The 25,444-nt window shown below is 38.0% G+C and overlaps 1 protein-coding gene and 1 long non-coding RNA gene across 3 annotated transcripts in view; one reads left to right on the plus strand and one right to left on the minus strand.

The window, feature by feature from the left end:
* Positions 1-4,287: 4,287 nt before the first annotated feature.
* LOC120886773 (uncharacterized) lies at positions 4,288-6,870 on the minus strand. 2 transcript variants are annotated; one of them, XR_013439013.1, is made up of 3 exons: positions 6,238-6,395; positions 4,737-5,016; positions 4,288-4,545 (listed from the first exon to the last, which is right to left on the minus strand). It is a non-coding gene; the product is annotated as an uncharacterized LOC120886773 (long non-coding RNA). The 2 variants fall into 2 exon arrangements; XR_005729874.2 differs by lacking the exon at positions 4,288-4,545 and having other exon boundaries at positions 4,695-5,016; positions 6,238-6,870.
* A 5,573-nt stretch (positions 6,871-12,443) lies between these two features.
* The window catches only part of Nemf (nuclear export mediator factor), a 52,693-nt gene continuing 39,692 nt past the window's right edge, over positions 12,444-25,444 (plus strand). Inside the window, exons 1-7 of the mRNA XM_005331734.4 lie at positions 12,444-12,603; positions 13,382-13,450; positions 13,587-13,689; positions 17,133-17,258; positions 21,819-21,967; positions 22,859-22,926; positions 23,792-23,878. Of these exons, the coding sequence (XP_005331791.1) occupies positions 12,545-12,603; positions 13,382-13,450; positions 13,587-13,689; positions 17,133-17,258; positions 21,819-21,967; positions 22,859-22,926; positions 23,792-23,878 (661 nt within the window). The 5' untranslated portion in view covers positions 12,444-12,544. The remainder of the gene's footprint in view (positions 12,604-13,381; positions 13,451-13,586; positions 13,690-17,132; positions 17,259-21,818; positions 21,968-22,858; positions 22,927-23,791; positions 23,879-25,444) is intronic.

Below are 25,444 nucleotides of genomic sequence, written 5' to 3' on the forward strand. Positions count from 1 at the left end.
AATTGAGATGACCAATAATTTAATCAATCATACCTTCATAATGGAAAGCACATAAAAACCACATGGGGAACAGTAATAAGGCATAACTACCCTTTCCAGGGAGGGAGGTATCACTGGAGACTTTGGGGAGCAAGTACTTTCACTCCTTCCTAGCACTAAGGAGTCACCATCCTAAAGTGTCAGTAGAGGCCAATTGGGTAAACTGTACTTTTGTCCCCATCTAGCAGTAACAAGGTGGTATTCCCCTTTTCCTGTTGGAGAGGTGTCAGGGGAAGCCAGCTAAAATCGGGTTAAATAAGATGCAGAGGAGCTGGGATTGTGGCTCATCCATAGAGTGCTCACCTAGCATGTGCGAGGCCCTGGGTTCAAATCCTCATAAAAATAAATAAATAAAGGTATTACATCCAATTACAATTTAAAAATAAATATTAAAAAAATAAGATGCAGAGTTTCATAATGTTGGAAACAGTCAGATCTCAACAAAAATCACTCATAACAGCAAGATCTCAAACTGAATAAAAACAACAACAACAAAAAAAAACAATTAAGAAATGCCAGCCCTGGGGCTGGGATTGTGGCTCAGTGTGCAGGAGCCCTGGGTTCAATCCTCAGCACCACATAAAAATAAATAAACGAAATAGAGAGATTGTGTCCAACTACAACTAAAAAAAATGTATAAATATTTTAAAAAGGTATTAAAAATTAAAAAAAGAAATGCCAGCACCAAGATGAAAAAGATGTTAGACTGATAAAGATCTTACGGTAGCCAGCATAAAGATGCTTTAATGAGCAATTACTAACACAATTGAAATGAGTGAAAATACAAAGTCTCAGCAAATAAGTAGGAAGTCTTTAGCAGAGATATAGAAGATGTAATGAGCAGGGTACAGTGGGGCATGTCTGTAATCCTGTCATTTTGGGAGGCTGAGGCAGGAGGATCACAAGTTCTAAGTCAGCCTCAGTAATTTAACAAGACCCTAAACAACTTAATGAGACCCTGTCTCAAAATAAAAATTTAAAAGGGCTAGGGATGTGGCTCAGTTGTTAAGCACATCTGGGTTCAATCCCCAATACAACAACAACAACAACAACAACAACAACAATTTAAAAAGAAGGTATAAAGTGAAGAACCAAATGGAAACATTAAATCACTAAGTCAAAAGATATCTAAATATATAGTGAGATAACCATGCTCATGGATTAGAAGATTCAACATGGTAAAGATGCCCATTTTCTCCAGGCTTAATGCAATTTCTATCAAAAATCCCAGAAAGAGTCTTTATAGATGTTGATAAGATTACATAATTTATATGGAAAGACAAAAGAAACAGAAAAACTAAAATGATTTTCAAAAATAAAAGTAGAAGGGATCAGTCTGTCCAACTTCAAGACTATTGTAATAAAGACTGTTCGATGTTGATGAAGGGATAGATGCATAAATCAGAGGAACACAATGGATAACCGAGAAATAGACCCACAAATATTATATGTACACATATATTGAAAGTGCACAAGTGTACAAGTCAGGAACATTCATTACATTTATAATGTTATGCATCCATTATTACTATTTCTAAAACTTTTATCACCCCAAATAGAAATTCTATACAAGATAAGCAATAACTTCCCATTCCCCACTTTCCCCAACTTCTACTTCCTATCTCTATGTATTTGCATATTCTAAATATTTCACATAAATGGAATTATACAATGGCTTTTTTCTTATTTCTGGCTTTATGTTTTCAAGATTCTTCCATGTTGTAGCATGTGTCAGAACTTCATTTCCTAATATGACTGGATAATATTCTATAATACCAAATTTTGTTTACTCATTCATCTATTGGTGGACACTTGGGTTGCTTTCACCTTTTAACTTTATGAATGACTCCCCAAACATTGGTACAAATATCTGTTTGTCCCTCTCTTTTAAAAAAATTTGGGGGTCTATATCTAGTTTTGGATTTTTGTTATTGTTGTTGCTGTGGTGATTCTAGTAGGCATGAAGTTGCATCTCATTGTTGGTTTTTGTTTATTTGTTGTTGGGTTTGTTTGTTTTGATACTGGGGATTGAACTCAACAGTACTTTACCAATGAACTACATCCTTAACCTTTTTTATTTTATTTTGATACAAGGTCTCACTAAATTGCTAAGGCTGGCCTTCAACTTTCCATCCTCCTGCCTCAGCCTCCCAAGTATCTGGGATTATAGGTAGGTGCCACATGCCTGACTCATTGTGGTTTTGATTGTATTTCCCTTATAACTAATGGTATAGAGCCAATGGATGAATGAATGAATGCACAAAGGGACTCACTATTTTAATAAAATCTTAAAATCAAGATTTTCTAGTTTGTATTATTATTTTAATATGCAAGATCATTAATATTAACTTTGAAAATGAGAATAAATCAGGATTTATATTTATTTTTCTTGATTATACAAATACTCTTCTGTACTATGTAACATTGTTTATCAATATATCATGGTGACTATAGACGGTCTCCTTTAACAGTGGTTTTTCCTTTATTTCTTTTTGTACCCCAGGCTATGCTCCCCCTTGGGAAATGAGCTGTGCCACAAAATGTATTAGAGCTTTGTCATCAGGAGGGGGGTTGTCAGTTAAGTAGATACAGCAGCATGTGCTTTCAGTATTCTCTGTATAAATAGAGCTACTTTCAAGATGCATTAGCTCCCAAAGCAATCCCTGAGGAAAGTGTGAATCCCTTCAGTCATAAAATGTGATACACAGAAACCACAGTGTAACACAATACATTCTTAATTATTAACAATGCGAATTATGAAAACATAATTTATAAAGCATCCCCTAGCAAGCACCAAGCATGACATTGGATAAGTAACTTTGTCCAATATCAGGATTTATTCTGAGTTAAAAAACCTGTCACAAAAAATCAGTTTATGAATCGATTTGTGTATTAACCACATTAAAGATCCTTCCTCAGAGCAGAGTGTGGTCGGAAAACGTGTGTCAAAGTGAAGTTCTAATTAATTCATACCTCATTAAGTATAATGGAATCTGGGTCAGCCCACAAGGGCATAGCCCTGAAATGCAAATAACTTGCCCTAATGAAAATCCTGTTGGTACTAAGGTGATCCCACTGTGATAAACGGCAGAGAACAGACACTCTGTCCAGGGTGGGGAAAGGGTGGCTGTCGTAGGAGGGCGCAGACAAGAGTGTAATCGCTAAACCTAGGAACTCAGGGTAATTTTCAGCACGGATCTCGGGTTGGCCTCCGGCCCCGCCCCGCCGCCTCCGGCCCCGCCCCGCCGCCTCCGGCCCCGCCCCACCGCCTCCGGCCCCGCCCCACCGCCTCCGGCCCCGCCCCGCCGCCTCCGGCCCCGCCCCACCGCCTCCGGCCCCGCCCCGCCTAGCCCCGCCCCTTCCTGCGGCCGCGGTCCCGCCCTGCTTTTTCAGGCAGTTCCACCTTCTCTGCGCCACTCTCCGCCTCTTCACCTGGGGCTCCGCGAGTCCTGGTCCCAGGTCTTGGCTTCTGTTCTCTGCTTGGGCTCGGATGCGGCTGGCACTGGTCCCCGAGTTGCGCCTCTTTCACTTGTTTTTCTGGGACCGCTGCCCGGTCCTCTTTAGCTGCATCGGGTCGCCTCCTTGGGTGCTCTCAGGGCCCAGCAATTGGGGCCTTTGTCCAACTTCTGCCTTGCCCTGTGCTCCTCCCTTGGTAGCTGCTGAGGTTTCGAGTCCCAGGCCCTATGTGGCCACACACCATCTTTCCCGACCAGGACAGAAAGCCTTTTCTTTTCATCTGACCTCTTGCTCTTCTTCATTTAACACCCCCAAAGAGGTGATGTTTGGAGCCACAGAATTGACGGTTTACATTTTGAAAGCGCATACCCCACCTAAAGATCGACATTGCCTTGTTTTCTGCAGTGTTAAAAAGTTACAACAACTGTTGCCCCCGCTGGCGCTGTGACACCGATTTGTAGCCTCAGCCTCACGGAAGGCTACAGTAGGAGGGCGGCTTCAGTCCAGAAGTTTGGGGTTAGTCTGGGCAACATATCAAGACACTTGTCTCTTTTAAAATAAAACAACCATACAAAATAAAAATCTAAAACTCAAATTTAAAAATGTAAACAACTGATTGGAGCTCAGGCATAATTGACTTAGCACTGAATATGTCTGTCACTAATTCATAAAGCAATGGTGAAGTGGGGGTTAATGTAATTGATGGTGGTTCAACCTAAACTATCATAAAACAAAAGATTTATCGATTCATAAGACGAGATTTACTGCCACTGAAAATACAGGGACAACTGAGAAAGGAAGAAAATTTTCATTTACAAAATAATAAAATGGGTACAAATATAGAGAATGTAGGAAAATACAGGGCTTTTTTTTTTTTTTTTTAATCTTGCAGACGGTTAAAGATGATCCAGCCATTAGGATGCCCTGTAGATGCTGCAGCTCTTTTGGTTCTTGTCCTTTAGAAGTTCTAGCTATGAAGAATTTTCTTGGCTGGGGTTGTAGCTCAGTGGTATAGCACTCGCCTAGCACATGCGAGACCCTAGGTTTGATCTTCAAAACCACATAAAAATAAATTAATAAAATAAAAGGCATTATGTCTATCTACAACTAAGAATATATTTTTTAAAGTTTTCTTCTGTGAATTTATCTGAAAAAGTTATGAGTATGCTGTGAAAATAAAGAGGCCCCACCAATATATATTGATTTAAAGGAAATAGAGACTTTTTACTCTTGTAACAGACCAGAGATAGGAATGGTTCTGACTAGCAGGGTTGTTAAGCTCCATTTCATTCACGCATCCTGGTTTCTTTCCTCTGTAAGTTTTCGCATCCTCTGGGTGAGATATTTTTCCTCGTTTGCGTGGTTAAAGCTGGAGCGCTACAGCGGGTGTGCACTGGCGCCACCTAGCGCTGGAGCAGGGACAACGAATATGAAAAGGCGAAAGCAGGCAACAGCCCCAGGTTTCCCTCCTTCCAATAATTCAGATTGAGCTGGCCTCCGACACTTTTGCGGACCTCCAACCTCAAAAGAGCAGAAACGGAGGGCAACGATTTATTTTTAAGCAAGAGTTACAGATCACCTGTAACACTTCATTCTTGTTCCACTGGTGAGAACTTAACCACACTAGGTTGTAAGGTCAACTGGGAAATGTGGTCTCTAACTTCCTGTGTCCAACTATAAATTTATCAGGGTAATAAAAGGTTGAAACAGACTTTGGGGAAAACTATCATTCTGCAACATTCCCACTTAATTTCTCAAGGGAGGCTCATTAACTTCAGTTTATTTACATTGTGGTGTCCTTTTGCTTTCAATCAATGTACTTTAATATATGCCTGTAATGTACTTTAATGAATGCCTCATTACTTTGGCCCCTCCCGCTTTATTCCATTTTGAAAGAGGCAGAGTCAAAGGGGGAAATGGGAGGGTTGTTTTTTAAGGTGAAAGGACTCAGAATCTCTGAGAGAGACACACAGAGAGCTAGAGATAAGAATTCTGAACTAACTGGGTTTGAGTTAAGAAGGTACAACAGGGGGTTGTTATTCCCTGACTCGGTAAAGATAAATTTAGAGAAGGGGAGTAGCAAGGAGTTGAAAGAAGAGTTGAAAGTTTTTATCTGATGGTCTTTAAGTTACCTACCTCAAGGACGGAGGTGGAGAGGAAAGTTCAGACTCATTTTTAGGGGGAAAAAAAAAGGGGGAAAGGAAAGACTGCCCACGAGGACAAATGAAAGTTCTGCTGCAGCAGAACTACTCCGGTTGTATTTTTTTCTTTTTTCTTTCTTCCCCTCCATCCCTTAACCTAAGCTTGTTCCAAAATGCCTCCAAGCCGTCAAATCGAAATTCTTCGCCCAAATCTTACCCAGTTACTAGTTTTTTAATTCAACAACAGGGACAACGAACATGAGAAGGCGAAAGCAGGTAACAACCCCAGGTTTCCCTCCTTCCAATAATACAGATTGAGCTGGCCTCCGACCCTTTTGCGGACCTCCAACTTCAGTTACTATAGCTTATTCTCCTTTGTACAGCGCAAACATCTCCTAAATTTGCTTATTGTGGAAAATGGAAGATTTAGGTAGATGGTTTCCCTCTTAAAATAAAATTTTTTTAAAAATAAATAAAATGACATCTTCCAAAAGATGCCACACGTATTCAAGATAATGCCGGGGGACCAGGCGTTAAGCACTTCCTTTACTTTCTCACTGCGTTTCTGGATACAATTAGGATCACTTAAGGGTTTACTGACCTGACCGATTCCGGGTAAATACAAACAGTGTTTGGAACAAAACTTAGTGAGATCACGCCACAGAGGTCCGCTTTGGATTCCTCGCAGAGTGTATTATAAAGCAGAACTGTAACCCCGCCGGGGTGACGAAATATGGCCCCAGCCTCCGGACCGCCTCGCGCGAGGCGTGTTCAAGCTCTGAACCGCCCAGTTTTGCCCCTCCTCCGATGACGTCACCACACCTCAGCCTTTAGTGTCTTTCTGCCGCCGTTCCGATCGCCGGGCGCGGTGGCGCGCGCCTGTAGTCCCAGCTACTCGGGAGGCTGAGGTGGGAGGATCGCTTGAGTCCAGGAGTTCTGGGCTGTAGTGCGCTATGCCGATCGGGTGTCCGCACTAAGTTCGGCATCAATATGGTGACCTCCCGGGAGCGGGGGGCCACCAGGTTGCCTAAGGAGGGGTGAACCGGCCCAGGTCGGAAACGGAGCAGGTCAAAACTCCCGTGCTGATCAGTAGTGGGATCGCGCCTGTGAATAGCCACTGCACTCCAGCCTGGGCAACATAGCGAGACCCCGTCTCTTTTGGACCCTCCTACTACTATTATTTGGGGAACTTCACCGATGCAATGTCTTCAAAGTCAATAAAAGTTTTGCCTCGTCGAAGTTCACAAATATTCGGAAATTTACTAATATATACAGTTTGAACATATATTCCTGGACTCTTTTAAAATTAGTATTACCTCCCTCTTCCTGTTGTTCTATGTTTATCTCCAGTTTTATGTGCCTTTAGGCTTAAAAGCTCACAGGCTAATTAGGCATTCTTAGAGCCCTGGAGTTACCTCATCGCTGACCCCTACTGGAGCACCGTCAGAACTTCTCAGCAAAAATCTGTTATTATCCTCGGAGCCACCAGGGGCTGCTCGTTTACACACAGTCTGACGCAGAAAATGGCCACCTACCAAGATAGAAGAAATTCATTTAAGAATTCTTAGGAGTTGTGGGAGTTGTGGGTATGATAGTAATGAAGGGCCTTCCTAATTATGCCCGGGTTCAGGGTTCAGGCCCCAGCAACGGAAGAAAGAGAAAAACTCTTCCTTAAATGAAGAATCTTCTCCTCAGTCCCTCCTGGGTCTGCTTGCACAGCCACATAAAGTCTTGTTATGGATGTTTTGGACAATCTTTTAAGAGCTTGCAAGCCGGAGATGTAGCCCAGTAGTAGAGTGTGCCTACTTATATGTAAGGCCCTGGATTAGGTCCCTAGCACTGAAAAAAAAAAAAAAAAAGAAAAGAAAGAAAGAAAGAAAAGAAACCACACAACAAGAAACTAAACTTTAAAAATTGCTTCCAAGTGAATGTGCTTTCACTAAGTAGAAACAGTGGAGAAACTATTTAAAAATATCTTTATCCTCTCTCCATCCTCAAAATAGGAGGCAAAATAATTTTGGCGTATGTCATTGGTTTTTCATTAAATCAACTCCTGAATTCCGCCCAGACTGACAGTTATGGATATAAGGACTGCATTTAAATAGCTACCACTGTGAACCTTGAGCTTTTTACCCACCTCAACCTGTTTCAAGACCCATGGGGGAATTTCTCAGCTTTGTGTGATAGGCAGCATAATGACCACCCTCCCAAAGATGTCTGTGTACCAACACTGGAACTTGTGATGTACTAACCTTACATAATAAAAGGACTTTACAGATTTGGTTAAATTAAAGAATTTGAGATGAAAAGATTATACATATGGGACCCATTTAACCCAAGGGTTGTTATGAGAGCAAGGCTGGTGAGTCACTCAGAGAAAGGGATGTGGCCTATAAGCAGAGGTTGGAGTCAGACAGAGACACCAATTAAGGAATCAACAGCCCTTAGAAGCTGGGAAAGACCAACAGAAGGAATATAGCTCTGTTGACCCATTTGGTACTCTGTCCTCCAGAACTCTTCCTTAATCGATTTGTGTTGCTTAAGCCTCTACAGTTATTATAGCAGCAATAGGAAAGTAATTCACAGAGGGAGTCTAACTTAACCTGTACCAGACAAAACTCTGCAAGATAGGAAAGGAATCATTTTAGTAACTGTCTTCTCTAACATGCTTGTACTTAAAAAAAAATCTTTTAAAAACACATTTTTACATCAATTCCTTTATGTGTGTATATGTATATGTTGATCATGATTTTATTTTGAACTTAAAATTGTGTTTACATTGGAATATTTTTGATGGTTTTTTTGTTGGTGGTGGTGGTGATGGTGGATTTTATTTTATTTTTGTTACTAGGATTGGAACCCAGGGGCACTTAACCACTGATCCACATTCCCAGCCCATTTTATTTTTTTATTTTGAGATAGTGTCTCACTAACTTGCTCAGGGCCTCTCTAAATTGCTGAGGCTGACTTCAAACTTGCAATCCTCCTGCCTTAGTCTTCCAAGCTGCTGGGATTACAGGAGTGCATCACTATACCCAGCATTATCTTTCTTTTTAAAATTTCTTCTCTTTTCTTTCATTCTTCCTTTTCTTTTCTTTCTTTCTTTCTTTCTTTCTTTTTTTTTTTTTTGTGTGTTGCTAGGGATCAACAAATGCAGGTTGTTGTGCATACTAGTCAAGTACTCTACAATGAAACTGTATTAGGATAGAATGTTTTGGACACATACTGCAGAATGCTGCGGTTTGGGTATGCTTTGAGTGTGCTCCCCAAATGGTCATCAGCTGGAAGTTTGGTGCCTCCAGTGTGGCAATGTTGAAGTAGTAGTACTTTTAACAGGTGGTGCCTAGTAGAAGTGTTGAGGTCATTGGTCTTGGAAGGGACTAATATAGTTATTGCAGGACCCAGTTAGTTTAGTGAAAGAAAATTGTTATGAAAAGAACAAGACCTGAATCTCTGTTGTTTCCTTGCCATATGACTGCCCTCTCCCTTTCCAATGTGCTCCTGCTGAGTCTATCTACTAGGTTATGATATAGACAGAAGGCTCTCATCAACAGTCAAACAGATCTTGGACTTTCGACCTCCAAAACTTTAAGCTAAATAAACTTGCTTTCTTTATACATTATCTACCCTCAGATATTTTTTTTATAGCAATGGAAAACAAGCTAAGATATTCACCTCCTTCAAAATTTTATGTATTCAGATCTGTTAATTGATCCTTTTCCTTTTTTTTTTTTTTTTTTTGGTGTTTTGTTTTTAAAGGGTCTCACCCATGCCAAGAGCATATAAATACTCATAGGAATGTTTACGACTCATTTATCTTTTTGAGTACAGATTTCACTGATTTTTTTAAAAAAACACTGTTCAAAACCTTACTTTTTGTTTTTGTTCTTTAGTCTAAATTTGTTTACTGTTAATACTAGAATTATTAAAAGAAAACATTAGACTAATTAAATTTATCAGGGAGTAATTTAGCAAAGAATGATTCGTGAATTATGCAGCACTCGGAACTAGAAGAGGTTCAGAGAACTCTGGGATGGGGGCAGGAAGTATTCATCAGAAAAGGAAAGTGAGGTGCAGATACAGCTGTGTTTTCCTTATTTGAACATAGTCTGATGAGTTAGCAGCTGGTAACTGACTGGAGCTCAGCTACTAGGACTGGCTGAGACAGCTATTTGTTATAAAAATATATTCTTAGACTTTCAGTTTGTTCACATACTAAGTTAGGTTGCAGTTGGCTACATAGGGACTCAAAGCTCTAGGCAGCTTTCATGATGCTAATATCTGCAGTCCTTTCTGTAATGAATTGTTGCTTTTGGTTAATTCCAATATGTGTTCTCTGTTTTTTTCCCAGGGGAAAAAAATCCACCTCAATTTTATGGATCTAGATAATGGAGGCAGTTTAACAACACTGTGAATATTTCAATAGTTTCTGAATTGTACATTTTAAAATGGGTAAGATGGTGAATTATATGTTATGGAACTCACCTCAATTATGAAAACATCTGAGAATAGGCAGTGAACATTTCCCTAAGTTGAGTGAGACTAATAAATGTCTTGTTTTTTGTGAAAAAACCCCAGTGGTCTCTGTTTGATTGTCTAGAGGTTAGTGAATCTCCAAGAGCATATAAATACTCATAGTATTTATACCTGTAGGTCACAAGTTCCTTTCATCTTCACAGTTGAAAATGTACATACTCTGAGCCAAAGTTAAGGAATCAGAAACTCTGGGTATGATACCAGGAATTTTTGAATGAACACTTAAGTGTGAGAATCACAGCTCTAGGTGCCTATAACTGGTCTATTAAAAATTTCCTACAAACTTTTTGTTGGGTCAAGTAACTATTCACTTTGACAATTTGAAGATGACATGCGTATCTCCTGTTAGCTTTTCATTTACCCACAAATCCTCAAGCATCCTTGCTTCATAATTTTCTGAGAAATGAATAAAAAATAGAAACGATGCAATTCAGTACTAAATAATGAAGTTTTCTTGTGATCTTTACATTTATCTTGATCTACTCTTATAGACAGTCTTGCACATACCTTCTAATGCCAATTTTTCTTGACAGACATGGAAGCAATAAGCAATGTCCTGTGTAAATTGTCAATTGTCAATTTTCCCATGTAAAACTTAGATATCTTACATCTGTCTTACTGTCTTGGGTCCTAAGGTGAGAGTTTTGTAATAAGGTGCTTCATTTTGGGAGGGTGGGCAGCGGGGTACTGAGCTACATCCCAATCCCAGTTTTTATTTTTAAAGAAGCACATGAGTGTTGTCTCTTTTAACATGGAGTCTTTCAAGGGCGCTTTTTTTTTTTTCCCCAAAGAAAAAAGCTTTTTGTTTGGGAAGGACTTCAGGCCAACAAACTTGGTAAACTTAGTATCTTTTATGTACATTTAGTCCTCTCAATTTGGCACTTTGAACTGGGATCATCTCGGCTTCATCTTTCTTAAACCTTCCAAAGGTTTATTACAAATTGTGAGTATTCTGTTTGGTTTACTGTGCCATATGACAAAGTTATATTGTGCCATATGACAAAGTTATGTTGTGCCATATGTACTGTAGCCCCTTTTGCATCTATAATTCTTGGGTTATTCTGAATCTATACCACGCCCTTTCTTCTTAAGTGTCGCTTTCTACGGGTAGGGAGTCTAGTTGCGCAGATGTGTGGCCCTCAAACTCAGCCCAGGAGCTTTCTGCTCTATGCCTGGAGGCTAAGGCAGAGGTATCTTTTGACCCCAGGAGTTGTGCGCTATGCATGGTGACAGCCCAGAAGCTGGGGGCCCTCAGGTTGCCTAAGGAGGTGAACCATCGCAAGTCAGAAACACCTGTAACCCAGCGACTCTGGAGCAGGAGGATTGCAAGTTCAAAGCCAGCCTCAGCAACTTAGTGAGGCCCTGAACAATTTAGGAAAACCCTGTGTGGGGGGGGAGGGGAATCAAATGGGCTGGGGATGTGGTTCAGTGGTTAAGTTCAATCACCAGGAACAAAATAAACAAATAAAAACTCCCGTGCTGATCAACTGTGGGATTGCAGTGGTCAATAGCTACTGCGGCTCAACTTAGGCAACATAGTGAGACCCAGGTCTTTGGAGTTCTCAATTAAAGTGGTCTTTCTTCCCATGAATTTACCCTAAGACAACCAAAACTTGCCTATTTATATATATATATTTTTTGCATGACTATTGATTTCACACATTGTTTCATCCTCCATCCCCCACTAAGTGAGAAATCTTATTTTTAGGTTTATCTTACTTCATCATTATTCAGGGTAACGAGAATTCATGAAGCCCCAGTTGGATACCAGATTCTACACCGAGTCTCGGGGATACCGAGACCAGGGTTGGATGAGGCAAAATGCTCTTTCGGAGAGCAGTACCCATGAAAATAGTAACTTCTCTTTCAGGCTTCTCCTCGATCGTGGAAGACAATCTTAGGACGAATGAGACAGTTCGGCTTCCTTACATTTACAAATTCGACATAGTTTAGGTAATCCAGGGTCATTGCTCTTCTATACTGAGCCCTATCGTCTACCGGGGGGAATTCTCCCGATATTCCCCTTAAAAATTGTTATGACCAGCAGGAGTCACTATGGAGGCTGGATTGAGTTCCCAAACGAGGGGACAGGGTAACCAGAGTGGCCCGTAAATGTTCGAGGAAGGGATGCAGATTTATGAGAACAGTTTGTATCTATTTATTTAGAATTGTTTTGGTGTAACAAAAAGCGAGTCGATTGTAATTTAATAGTTGAATTCTTCAGACAAATACGCAAACGGGTTCCCTTCAATGAATATTGGGTCTTCAGGGCGACCGTAGGTCTCCTTCAAGTGCGCCTGCGCGGAAGAGTAGCGGCGTCGAGTCAGGCTGGCAGCGGAGAAAACTGCGGTAGCGACACTCAACGCCTCGCCATGAAGACGCGCTTTAGCACGATTGACCTCCGTGCCGTATTGGCGGAGCTGAATGCTAGGTACGGTCCTGTAGGTGGCTAGGCTCCTGCTAGAACTGCAGGAAGCAGATCAGGGGCCCCACGTTGAAAACAAGACCAGCCTGATGTGTCCCCTTATTGCCTTCCAGTCTGTTCTGTGGACCTGGTTAGGCCTGGGTGGGCTTGCGCGTGGCGTCTTTGCTGCTGCCCTCAGGACACCCGGGAGGCCCCGGGGACCGCGGACCCCTTCTCCAGCCCTCTGCGCCCTGTTTTTGTCCCGCAATTGCGGCGCTCTCGCCATGTCGACCCTGGTCTGGCAGCAAATGTTTGGAATAACCGAGACGCCAGTTGGTCCTCTGTTTTTGGTTTCCAGACTGGAGGCCTGGTTTCCTCAACAGCCCTCACGCCAGAGAAAGCTAACCTTGCTGTTTCAGCTGGCATTGGCAGATGTGGACTGAGACCTGGATTCCAGTCTTGTTTCATATTATTCATCTGAGTGACCTTTGTCATACTTCCAGGGGCCTCGTTTGTCTTTTTTCTCTTTTTGTCATAAATTAGTTACATTTTACTATACCCCCCGCCCCAAAGGAGTGAGTTATTTCAAAGACGCGAGGCATTTTATGGCGTTCCCAGGGCTGACAGACCACTTCTGTGCTTAAGTGGTTACGCTTTAAGTTTCGGACAGAATGCCTTAATGGTTTCTGGACTCCCACTTTGATAAAGCTGAAGCGTTCCTATTTTGCAGCTTTAATTAAACTGTGTGTAGTTTTATGTTTCAAACAATAGTGTGTTTTGTTACATGTTTCTTTTGTCTTTTCAGCTTGCTAGGAATGAGAGTAAACAATGTTTATGATGTGGATAATAAGACATATCTTATTCGTCTTCAAAAGTAAGAAAATTTTATAGGTTTGTTTTCTCTTTGGTAATTATGAGATATTTGATTTTCTTATCCACATTTTAAATCTGTTTTGTAGAGTAAACTTTGGCAAATTCCCTTAAAAATTTGACTTTTTTTTCTTCTATAGACCAGACTTTAAAGCAACACTTTTACTTGAATCTGGCATACGGATTCACACAACAGAATTTGAATGGCCAAAGAATATGATGCCATCTAGTTTTGCCATGAAGGTAAATTTTAAGTTATGTTGGGAGCTAAATTTTAAGGACTTGATAACTAACAATTGAGTTTTTAAACTGTTTGGGTTTTCTATGCTGTTATGAATAAAACACAGATAAAGGTAGAGGGAATAGTTAATAGGTAATGGGATGAACAAAGTAGGTGTTTATTGACTTCTCCCTGTTATCTTTTTTCTGTTTCCACAATCAAGTTCCAGTTCAGTCTTTATCCCAACCAATTGTATAGCCCCTTAACTGTACTCCTCTTCTCTCCTTCAAAACAATTCTCTTAGACAACAGTAATTTTCTTATTTTAGGAGGGTACTAAGATTGAAGTCAGGGGCACTCAACTACTGAGCCACATCCCCAGCCCTATTTTGTATTTTATTTAGAGACAGGATCTCATTCAGTTGCTTAGTGCCTTGCCTTGCTGAGGCTGGCTCTGAACTTGCCATTCTCCCGTTTCAGCCTCCTAAACTGCTGGGATTACAGGTGTGTACCGCTGTAGCATGCTACACATTTTCATTAGTTATTTCACCTGATACTATGCTCTAATTTCTGAATTCATACTCAGTATCCTGACATTGTTGGCTTTCTGTGATCAGCACCTCCCCATTTTTTTCCCCCTAGTCTTATCACCTAGAGCTCACCTTTGTGGACTGTATCCCTCTTCCTGATCTGTATTTTGCTAGAATACTTAATGATATTAATATGTTATCAAGGTGCTGAGGTTGTGGCTTAGTGGTAGAGCACTCACCTAGCACTCGCTTAGCATGTGTGAGGCACTGGGTTTGATCCCTAGCACCACATAAAAATAAATAAACAAAGGTGTCATGTCCATCTACAACTAAAAATTAAAAAAAAAGTTACCAAGTCATTAAATCTTGTTATTTTTCACTTCTCTCTTTGTTTTTGTTTTTAGTATTAAAATTGAGATTTTTACGTTTGTGGGCACGTGACCCTTTTTGTGTATGTGGGGGGAACATGCGGAGCATTATGGATTGAACCGTTACACATGCTATGCAAGCACTAAGTTACACCCTTACTCTTTATTTTATTTTGGAACAAGGTCTTGCCAAATTGCCCAGACTGACCTGAAACTTGTGATTCTCCTGCCTAAGCTTACCAAGTAGATAGGATTGATTACAGGCATACACAACCATGCCTGACGTATTACCCATGATACAACTATATATTAAAAATTCATGTGATATATAGAAGACTGACTTTTTAGTTAGATATACCTAAACTTGAATTAATTTGCCACTAAATAGTTTTTTAACCTGTAAAACTTATTTAACCTTTCAGAACTTAGTTTATTTAAGTGTAAAATGTGGTTAGTAACTCCCTCAGAGTTATTGATGAGAATTAATTGAAGTAACAGGTAAAGTATCTAACACAATGCTTGACACGTATTAGAGTTGCATATGTGTTAATTTCATTCTTCTCCCCTGTTCTTTAGAAATTTGTTATGGCATTATATTATTTCAGTAGAGACTATAGAGAAGAACTTTACCCCCAGCAACTTAGAATTTGTTTTTGATTAAAGATTAGGTGTTTCCCATTTTATAAGAGCTTTCACAAAGTTATTAAATTATTAAAGTTTATTTTATGTATTTATTTATTTATGGGGGTTACTGGGGATGGAACCCCAGTGCCAGCTACATCCTCAGTCCTTTTTTATCTTATTTTTGAGAAAGGGTTTCACTGAGTTGCTGGCCTATAACTTTTAATTTTCCTGACGCAGTCTCCCAAGTCTCTGGAATTAAAGACACGCACCAGCAGGCCCAGCTATTGACATTTAGTTTACTTAATATTAACCCAAAATGGGTGTTTGGAGCGTCCTTCTGAGCTACATCCCCAACCCTTTTTATTTCATTTTGAAATATCATCTCCCTACATTCTCAGGCTGGCCTCAAACTTGAGATCCTTCTGCCTCAGCCTTCCAAGTCCAAGGTGCTTGGATACTGGGATTATAGGCATGTGCCACCTTTGGCTGACTCTTTGAATTTATATAGTACTTTTTAACATAGATAAATATGTATTTTATTTAAGTTACTTAGCAACACAGTGGAATATAAGGAACGAATATTATCAGTATTACTGATGAGTTAACAGGACGGTTAAAGAGATGACAGTAGATCATGGGAACATTTCCAAATCAGGCCACATTCATAAGGGCCAGGCACTCTTAAAACGACCAGGAAAAAAAAACTTCCTTAGAATTCTGATTCTGGTGTGTTTGTCAATTTAAATGTGTTGAAAGATTTTCTCCAATGGAGCAGACAGTGTTTAACACTTTATAAATAAAGAGCTGTTAACTGTTTGGCATAGGCAGGGTCAGGCCTAGTATGTGGTAAATCACAATGATTGTTCCTGGTTCTTATATTTGTGGTTGCCAACTATACTTCTTTGGCAGTGAGGAGAAGATTGTTTTCACTATGCTGTTGTAGGGAAAGAAAACAAGCTTTGGAGCTGGGCATAATTGTGCCCACCTATAATTCCAGCAATTTGGGAGACTGAGACAATTTAGCAAGATCCTGTCTCGAAGAATAAAAAGGACAAGGATGTGACTCAATGGTAAATTGACTACCAAAAAAAAAAAAACCAACCAAAAAACAAGCTTTATGAATGTAATATATAACTATTTGTATTTACCATGATCAAGAATCTCTATTTCACCTTTCCATGGTGTAAACTGCTATCCTTTCTAGGATGACTTTTCATTTTAACCTTGTCTGTCTTTTTCTTCCTTTCTTTTCTTTTGACTGGATCTTGCTAATTTTATTTTAATTGTCAATAAGAAAAAGAACCTTATGGCTAGGGATAGAAGAAATGGCATTTGATAAAGAATAGGAATTAGTATGTTTGGATATGAAATAGATTAATCAAAAGGTTGAATAGAAGGTAAATGGATATAAGTAGGGGGATTAAATTTCCAGTGTACCATAAATTCATGATCCATATTTCATATTTAAAGTAGATCAGTGGGAAAAAATTGGAAAACAGTGAAGCACACAAAAAGAAATTTGGATACTTAACAGATTGGCATAGGAAAAGACTTTAAAAAGATGAAGAGGTTGGGAATCTAGCTCAGTGGTAGAGTATCTTCAGAGTGTTAGAGGCCCTGAGTTTGATATGCAGCACCAAAAAAAAAAAAGTTATGTCTTTGAGTGAAGTCATATCAAAGTATTTATTTGCCAGTGCTATAAATGAGCAAAGCATATTTTGCTATAGGTCTGTTATTTTAAAATTTTGAATATAAAATGCAATTTCAGAATTAGCAGTTAGTTGTCTTGAATTTTTTCCTTTTTCATCAACAAACTTTTGTTTTATTATGACTACACTGTTTTACTACCATTTAAATATTATTCCTGATGGTAATGAAAAGAACCAGTACCAAACAGAAATTTACTTTTACCTCATAAATGCCTTTTTTTCCTGTTTTTTGCTAGTGCCGAAAACATTTGAAGAGTCGGAGGTTAGTCAGTGCAAAACAGCTTGGTGTGGATAGAATTGTAGATTTTCAATTTGGAAGTGATGAAGCTGCTTATCATTTAATCATTGAACTCTATGATAGGGTAAGTAAAATTTGAGGGATGGGGTAAAGGAATAGAATCTATATTCATTTTGGGATCTGCCTTTTATTCGATATTTGAGGTATTCATTATGTTCTACACAATGTTATTTTCACTGATATGTTGAGTTTTGTTAGCTCCATATCTTTGCTAATACTTGGCATTCTCTTTCTCTTAATTCAACAAAACTCTTTAAATGAGCATTTTATGATGGTTATATGATGAAAAAATTAAATTATCCTTCAAAAAAATACCTATTATATAATCATCATAAATGCCCATAATAATTATATGTAAACATTTTTTCCATAGTATGCATTTGTGTAGTCATTGGTAGTGGTAGTAGTAGTAGTAGTACTAATAATAGTAATCTAAGGTAGGTTGATTAATTGATTGATTGATTGATTTTGTAGTTGTAGATGGACAGAATGCCTTTATTTTGTTTATTTTCATGTTATGCTAAGGATTAAACCCAATGCCTCACACATACTAGGCAAGTGCTCTGCCACTGCCCTAAAAGAATCTATTTATTTAAATAATTTTACTTATAGAAAAGTTGTAAACACAAAAAGTTCCTGTAGCCTTTCACCTAGCTTCTGTGAATGTTAATATCTTATAGAATATTTGTCACAACTAAGAAATTAACATTGGTACATAATATTGTTTCTTCATTCTCATAGTTTTTCTGTTCCAGGATATCCAGTTGTATTTAGGGCCTTTCCATTTGAAGGCTCTGAGCAGTAGGATGCATACTGTCTGGGTTGCAAAGGTCCAATTAGTGATGATTTTGGAATAGATATTAAGGGTTTATATATGAGAGAATGTGCTTGGGATTTTTCCATAGTCATTGTGGTATCTGTGAGAGGTATGTTGGTTGATGCTCAAGAATTGATCCTGAGAGCTGGGGTTGTAGCTCAGTGGTGGAGTGCTTTCTTGTTAACGTGTGAAGCACTTGGTTTAATCCTCAGCACCAAGTAAAATAAATAAAAGTATTGTATCCATCTACAACTTTAAAAAAAAAAAAAGGAATAGTATTTGATCTTTGAGATTGTGTGCCTGGAATTTTTCTTTTCTTTTCTTTTTTTTGGTACCAAGGATGGAACCCAGGGACACTTAACTATTGAGCTACATTCCCATCCCTTTTTATTTTCTATTTATTTATTTATTTATTTTTACCTTTTGCTTGCAGGAATCAGGGATGGCTCTCCAACTTAAGGGTCTATTAGAAAGAGAGAGAGCACGCCTGAAACCATCCTATTTATTGAGGGGAAGACACTTGAGAAAGTTCCACCCAATGGGTTTCAGGGTGGTGAGGCTCACTCCCAGAGCTGTATAATTCCTTGCCAAGTGAAGATGAGGTCCATCTGCTTTTGCGCTGTGAGCAGAAGCCAGTTCTACACCTCCATCGCTCAAGGCTAAGAGTTGTGCTCAGCTCCTGTTCATGGAGGCCCCCGACACACAATTAAAGGACTGAAGATGTAGTGTGGTGAGGGACATCACAGCCATCCCTTTTATTTTGAAACAAGGTCTTCTTAAATTGTTTAGGGCCTTGCTAAATTGCTGAAGCCAGCCTTGAACTTGTAGTCCTCCTGCCTCAGCCTCATGAGTTGCTGGTATTAGAGGTGTGTGCCACCATGCCTGGCATGCCTGAAGTTTTGATATGTGGTGCTTCTAGAGTTGGTCAGACTTTGAGGAAAGCTTATTGCTACTCACATATTTAAGAAAGTAGATTTAGGCCAGATGCAGAGGCACATGCCTTTAATCCCAGCAATTTGGGAGGCTGAAGCAGAAAGATTGCCAAGTTTAAAGCTAGCCTCAGCAACTTAGTGACAGCCTGTCTCAAAATAAAAAATAAAAAGGGCTAGAGGTGACTCAGTGGTTAAGCACCCCTGGTTCAATTCACAGTACCAAAAAGAAAAAGTAGGTTTATTAAGTTAGCAATAGGAAAGACTCTGGGAAACATAAGATTAGAAAGTGGCTTATTAAGTATTATCACAATCAAGCGCAGTATTTCCCAAACTATATTCCTTGGATACTGTATCCTGTAAGATAATAGGTGTGTCTAGAAAAATGGGTTCAATAGGCATGAAAGTTTGAGGAACCCTGAGAATAAAGTAAGATTAAATTTTTTTCACTTTAGTACTTATTAGTCCTTTTAATATGATAATGTGATGGGTACATTTCTTACAGAAGGAAGTGTTAAGTAGAATTTCCCAAACTTACTTGATCACAGAATTGTTTTTAATAGAAGATAAGGAAACCCATGTTATGAAGTACTTTTAGGAAACTTTGCATTAAGGAAAACCCTTTCAGGGACATAATCTTCCTTATTGGAATCCTTTAGATGTTCCTGATAACTGTATAATTTGATCAAAGAAATCAAATTTTGAATACCTTTTATGTTGCAGGCTCTATGCCCTTTTATTCTTTATATCATATCTTAACCAGACACTATCAGAACTTCTTTATAAGCCCTTTCCTTTTCCAGTTAACTTTTTTTTTTTTTTTTTTTTTTGGTACTGAGGATTGAACCCAGGGTGCTTAACCACTGAGCAACATCCTTATCCTTTTTTTTTTTTTTTTTTAATACCAGGGATTGAACCTAGGGATGCTTTACTACCAAGCCATATCTGCAGCCCTTTTTATTTTTATATTTTATTAGAGATAGGGTCTTGCTGAGTTGCTGAGGCTGGCTTTGAACTCGTGATCCTCCTATCTCAGCCTCCCAAATCGCTGTGATTCCAGGCATGTGCCACTATTACCAGCCCCAGCCATTTAAAAAAAATTTTTTTTTTTTTTTAGTTGTTGATGGACCTTTATTTTATTCATTTACTTATATGTGGTGCTGAGAATTGAACCCAGTGCCTCACACATGTGACGCAAGCGCTCTACCAGTGAACCACAACCCCAGCCCCCCATTTTTTATACTTTATTTAGAAACAGAGTCTTGCTGAGTTGCTTAGGGCCTTGCTGAGTTGCTGAGGCTGGCTTTGAACTTGCAATCCTCCTACCTCAGCCTCCCTAGCCACTTGGATTACAAGCATGTGCCATTACCCCCAGGCTCCAGTTAATTTTATATTCTTTAAGTTAAAATTAATGTTTAAAATTTAAATTTATTTTCACTCTAATAAGTTTGTAAGGTTGTATTTTGGGAGCAGTTTTATCTTCATTAAGTCCTCCCTTTTTTACCAAAAAGGTTATATAGTAACATTAAATTTTAATTCTAAACTTCATTAGTTTGTTTGGTTTTGTTTTTGACTGTGCTAGGTATTGAACTCAGATCCTCATGCATGCTAGGATACTAGTAGGCAAGTGCTCTACCACTGTCCCTAGCCCTAATAATTTCATGGATTTTTCAAAGGTATAGGGACTGAGGGTTGTATCCAAGGGTGCTCTACTACTGAGCCACATCTCTAGTCCTTTTTCATTTTTTATTTTGAGACAGGATCTCACTAAGTTGCTGAGGCTGGCTTTGAATTTGCCATCCTCCTGCCTTAGCTTCCCAAGCTGCTGGGATTATGCCACCATGCCCAGCTATAATTTCATTTTTTGAAATTAAGTCTTTAATTGTAAATCTTTAGTAAATAATTTCATTTTGTCTACATATACCTTCTCCTTCCACAGAATTTTTTGTGTGTTTTGCTGACTTTTTTTTTTTTCCCCCTTTCTGTGGTGCTGGGGACTGAATTCCGAACCTTGTACATATTAGGCAAGTGTCACTGTGTCACTGAACTACATATCCAGCCCATCCAGCTCATGTCTCACTACTACTTCTTTTTTTTTTTCACATTCAAATATACATTTAAATATTAAAATGTTTTTTTTTAAACATAGTCTTCATAAGGTAATAACATTTTACTATTGTTAAATTGATCTATCATAATTAGCAATTTCTGAGGCTGGGGATATAGCTCAGTTGGTACAGTGCTTGCCTTGCATGCACAAGGCCCCAAGTTTAAACCTCAGCACCAACAAAACAACACAACACAATAATTTCCCAGATTTTTACACGTAGACTATTTCTTCTTTTTTTTCCCCCTCTATTATAAATAAATTTCAGTGAACATCGTTAAGCATGTAGCTTTGGGTTTATTGAGTTAATTCATTAGGCTACATTAGACCACATAACTATTGTTATTAAAAGACGAATTGTAGATGAAAGTATAATAGCTCTTTGCTTGGCTTCTAAAATATATATTTTTCTTAATAAGTCAGTTCTTATGTCCTGGCTCATGCAAATATAAACATGAGGTCCCCTAGTAGTTGTCAAGGTGTTAATAAATGATTGTGCTTCTGCTAGTACTTCTGTAGTAGTGTCAGACAGTGAATTTGATGTTGCTCTAGATATCTTTACTGTTTCAAACTTGGGTCTTTAGAATTTGTTTATCTTGTTTCAGTCTGCTGGGCAGGTTCAAGGAGGATTGTTTAGATGTGACTTTGGTGTATTTTGTTTTATAACTTCATTTTTGTAACCTCAATAAGATTGTTAAGAGACTACATCCTTTTTAAGAAGTTTCATGACTATTTTGAAAAAGCATTAAATTATATTTTACTCTATTGCAGGGGAACATTGTTCTTACAGATTATGAGTACCTGATTTTAAATATTCTAAGGTTTCGAACTGATGAGGCAGATGATGTTAAATTTGCTGTTCGTGAACGCTATCCAGTTGATCATGCTAGAGCTGCTGAACCTTTGCTTACTTTGGAAAGGTAACATCTTTTGTTTTAAACTCATTTCATATTGTATTAAAAGATAAAAATAGTTATATTTCAGCATATGAAAAACTGTCAGATAAAAAATACTTTGTTTACTTGGATAACAACTAAATTTGGACTACTTGAACTACAAATACATGTCTTTTTAAACTAAGTTTTGGGTTACTTCAGATATTTATGATTTGTTGGTAAAGAGTGGGGACAACTCTTGTTTTGTGAGAAGGCAGATGGACATCCTGGGCAGAGTGCAAAGAGAGAGAAATTTGTTTTACTTAGGAAAAAGGGAACTAAGGTAGTATAAGGTGATTATAGTTGTACTTTTCTGGCTCGAAGGCTTTTGCTGACAAATAGTCTATGGTAGTGGTCCTCAAAGTGTAGCAAGCATCAGAATCTCCTGAAAGACTTGTTATAACATAGATTGCTCCATTTTGCTATTCCTCATGTAAAGCTCAGGAATCTGCATTTCTAACAAGTTCTCAGATAATGCTAATCTGGTGATCACACTGATCCCCAGGATCCTTAAGAGTTTTTATTAAATTAATTAGGTAAAGCCATTTTAGATATTAAGATACAGTATGATGATTTACAAAGGACATTTGACATATAAAAATGTCTCTTTCATGACACATGTGGGCAAATTGATGATAAGGAGTGTGTCTTAGTTGATTTCTCTTAGAAAAACCTCGATTCAACTCCCAGGCTGCTGATTGGGATAAACTACTTTTATGAACTCATTTCCTCACTTACAAGAGAACTAATTTCTATTAATTGCAGAGTATTATAAAGATTAGGTCAATTGATGAGGTGAAAGCAGTGTGAATGTGAACAAGGCTATAATTTTTTTTAATATAAGACAGTAAGAGTTGTGTCAATTTTGTTTCACAGATTGACTGAAGTAATAGCCAGTGCACCTAAAGGAGAACTACTGAAGAGAATTCTTAACCCATTACTTCGTGAGTAATCCTATAATAGCAATGAAATATTTGTAAGATAATGTGATTTTCAGGACTATATCTAAATTTTTTATGGTTCTGGCTTAAAATATGAACAAGGAGTTTAAAATGATATTTTTTAAAATTATCTTTTAATAATGATCTGTTTTATTTTTAAAGATTTTTTTTTTCTTTCCAATACTGGGAATTGAACCCAGGGGTGCTTTGCCACTGAGATACATTCCCAGTCTTTTCTTTTTTTTGAGACAGGGTATTGCTTAGTTGCTGAGGGTCTCACTAAGTTGCTGAGGCTGGCCTTGAACTTGCTACCTTCCTGCCCCGGCTTCCCAAGTCACTGGAATTACAGTTGTCTGCCACCAAGCCCAGCTATTGCCTGATTTTTAATTTTTTTTTAATATTTATTTTTTAGTTTTAGGTGGACACAATATCTCTATTTTACATTTATGTCGTGCTGAGGATCGAACCCAGTGCTCCATGCATCACAGGCAAGTGCTCTAGCACTGAGCCACAGTCCCAGCCCCTGTTGCCTGATTTTTAATGTGGACATTAAATCAGTTTTTAGATGCTAAACCAACCTTGCATTCCAGTGATAATCCCCCTGGTCATAGTTTGTAATCTTTTCATATGTGGCTAAATACTATTATAGTCCTATAACTTAACCTGATTTCTCTAAGTTTTTTATATTTTAAATTTTTGTGATACTTCATTGTTATTTTGGATCATACTTCAAAATAAGTACATTTACTATTATTTTCATTGGCTTCTTTTATTGAGTAGATCATTCTTATTTGAATGTAAATTTGTACTACATTTTTTATTTAATTTTATAGGAATATAGTAAAAATAGTTCTCTCTGCTTTTATAGCCTATGGGCCAGCTCTCATTGAGCACTGTCTTATAGAAAATGGATTCTCTGGCAACGTCAAAGTGGATGAAAAACTTGAAAGTAAAGGTATGTGCATGGTACAGGTTTTGAAGTTTTGTCCATTTTCATCTGTCCCCTCTTCCCCCCAGTACTGGGAATTGAATCCAGGGTCTTGCACATGCTAGGCAAGCACCTTACCACTTAGCCACACCCTCATCCCCCATTTATATCCTTTTTTAAAAACTGAAAATTGGAATTGAGAATATAGCTCAGTGGTAGAGCACTTGCATAGCATGTCAGTCCTCATCACTGCAAAAGAACAAAACAAAACAAAACAAAAAACCCCAAAAAAACCCTGAAGATTATTTCTGATAAAGTAATAAATTAAAAGGTAATTCTAGACTTAAAAAACTTTGACTTATGAGTGTCATATGCATGTGGGTATTCCTGTCCTTCTCCACTGTGTAGCTTTATCCTTGGTAATTTGTAGTTCAATCTTGCACTTTTTTGTCTTTTCTCTGGTACTGGGGATTGAGGCCAGAGGTACTTTACCAATGAGCTACTTCCCCAGCCCTTTATTTTTTATTTTGAGATGTTTCTGCTAAGTTGCCTGGGCTGCTTAAACATGATGTCCTCTTGTCTCAGTTTCCTGAGTAGCTTAGATTATAAGTTTGCACCTTACCTACTAGCCAGTTCAATCTTGAAAACTTTTCACTTTAGAATATTTTCTTTCTATCCCCTAAGATTTTGGACTGGCTCAGCTTGGGACAATTAGAGTCTCAAAGAGATGAATTCAGTAGCCTTAAAACCTAGAACATGCAATGCTTCTAGAAACAGCATTATTCATATATTTGGATTTCTGTAATTCTATGATGTGGCCATATGATTGAAGTAGGCTTTTGTAAATACCTAGGGAACCTAATTTAACTGCCAGATTAGGAAGTAAAATAGAGGAAACATTAGGAAAATATAAGATTTGGTATTTAACAAAATTCAACTTATACTTGTGTAATTTTTTTTCTTGTGCAATATTTGAAAAATCATTCTTGTTGTTTATATTATAGGTATATCATTTCTTAAGGTTTAGGAATAATTTGTGTTTAAAAATGTAAATTGAGTGTTTAAGTTTCTGAAATACACTAAATCAGTATATTCTCCCCTCCAAAATGATAATAAAGGTATTTTTATTCATTATAGAAATGCTAATAAAGAGGTATTTTTATTTTGTTTTAATAAAATGAATCTGATATTCATCTGGAACAAAAGCATGTGAAAACATGTAAGAAAGCTCTAAAATAGTGATTTGTTACTATTATTACTGTATGTATAACTATTATTACTGTATGTATAACCTTTTCACAGATTAAAATATAATAGTAAGTTACAGTGACTTAAACAGTAACTTTTTAGAGAAGGAATAGTCAGAGTCAGAATAAAGAATCTAGAAATATGCTCAAATATATATAGGAAATTAGTTTGAATAAAGTGCCTTTCAGATCATGGAGGGAAAGATGACTTATTCAGTAATAGGCTGACCAAGGTATAACCTTATTTATATAAACTGATTAAACAACAATACCTAATTTTCTTGAACACTTTACATTATTTTTTAAATACTTTTCTACATAGTTGTTAATGGTTAATTGGTTAATT

The sequence above is a fragment of the Ictidomys tridecemlineatus genome, chromosome 5, assembly GCF_052094955.1.
Source record: "Ictidomys tridecemlineatus isolate mIctTri1 chromosome 5, mIctTri1.hap1, whole genome shotgun sequence".
In the NCBI taxonomy this organism is placed as follows: Eukaryota; Metazoa; Chordata; class Mammalia; order Rodentia; family Sciuridae; genus Ictidomys; species Ictidomys tridecemlineatus.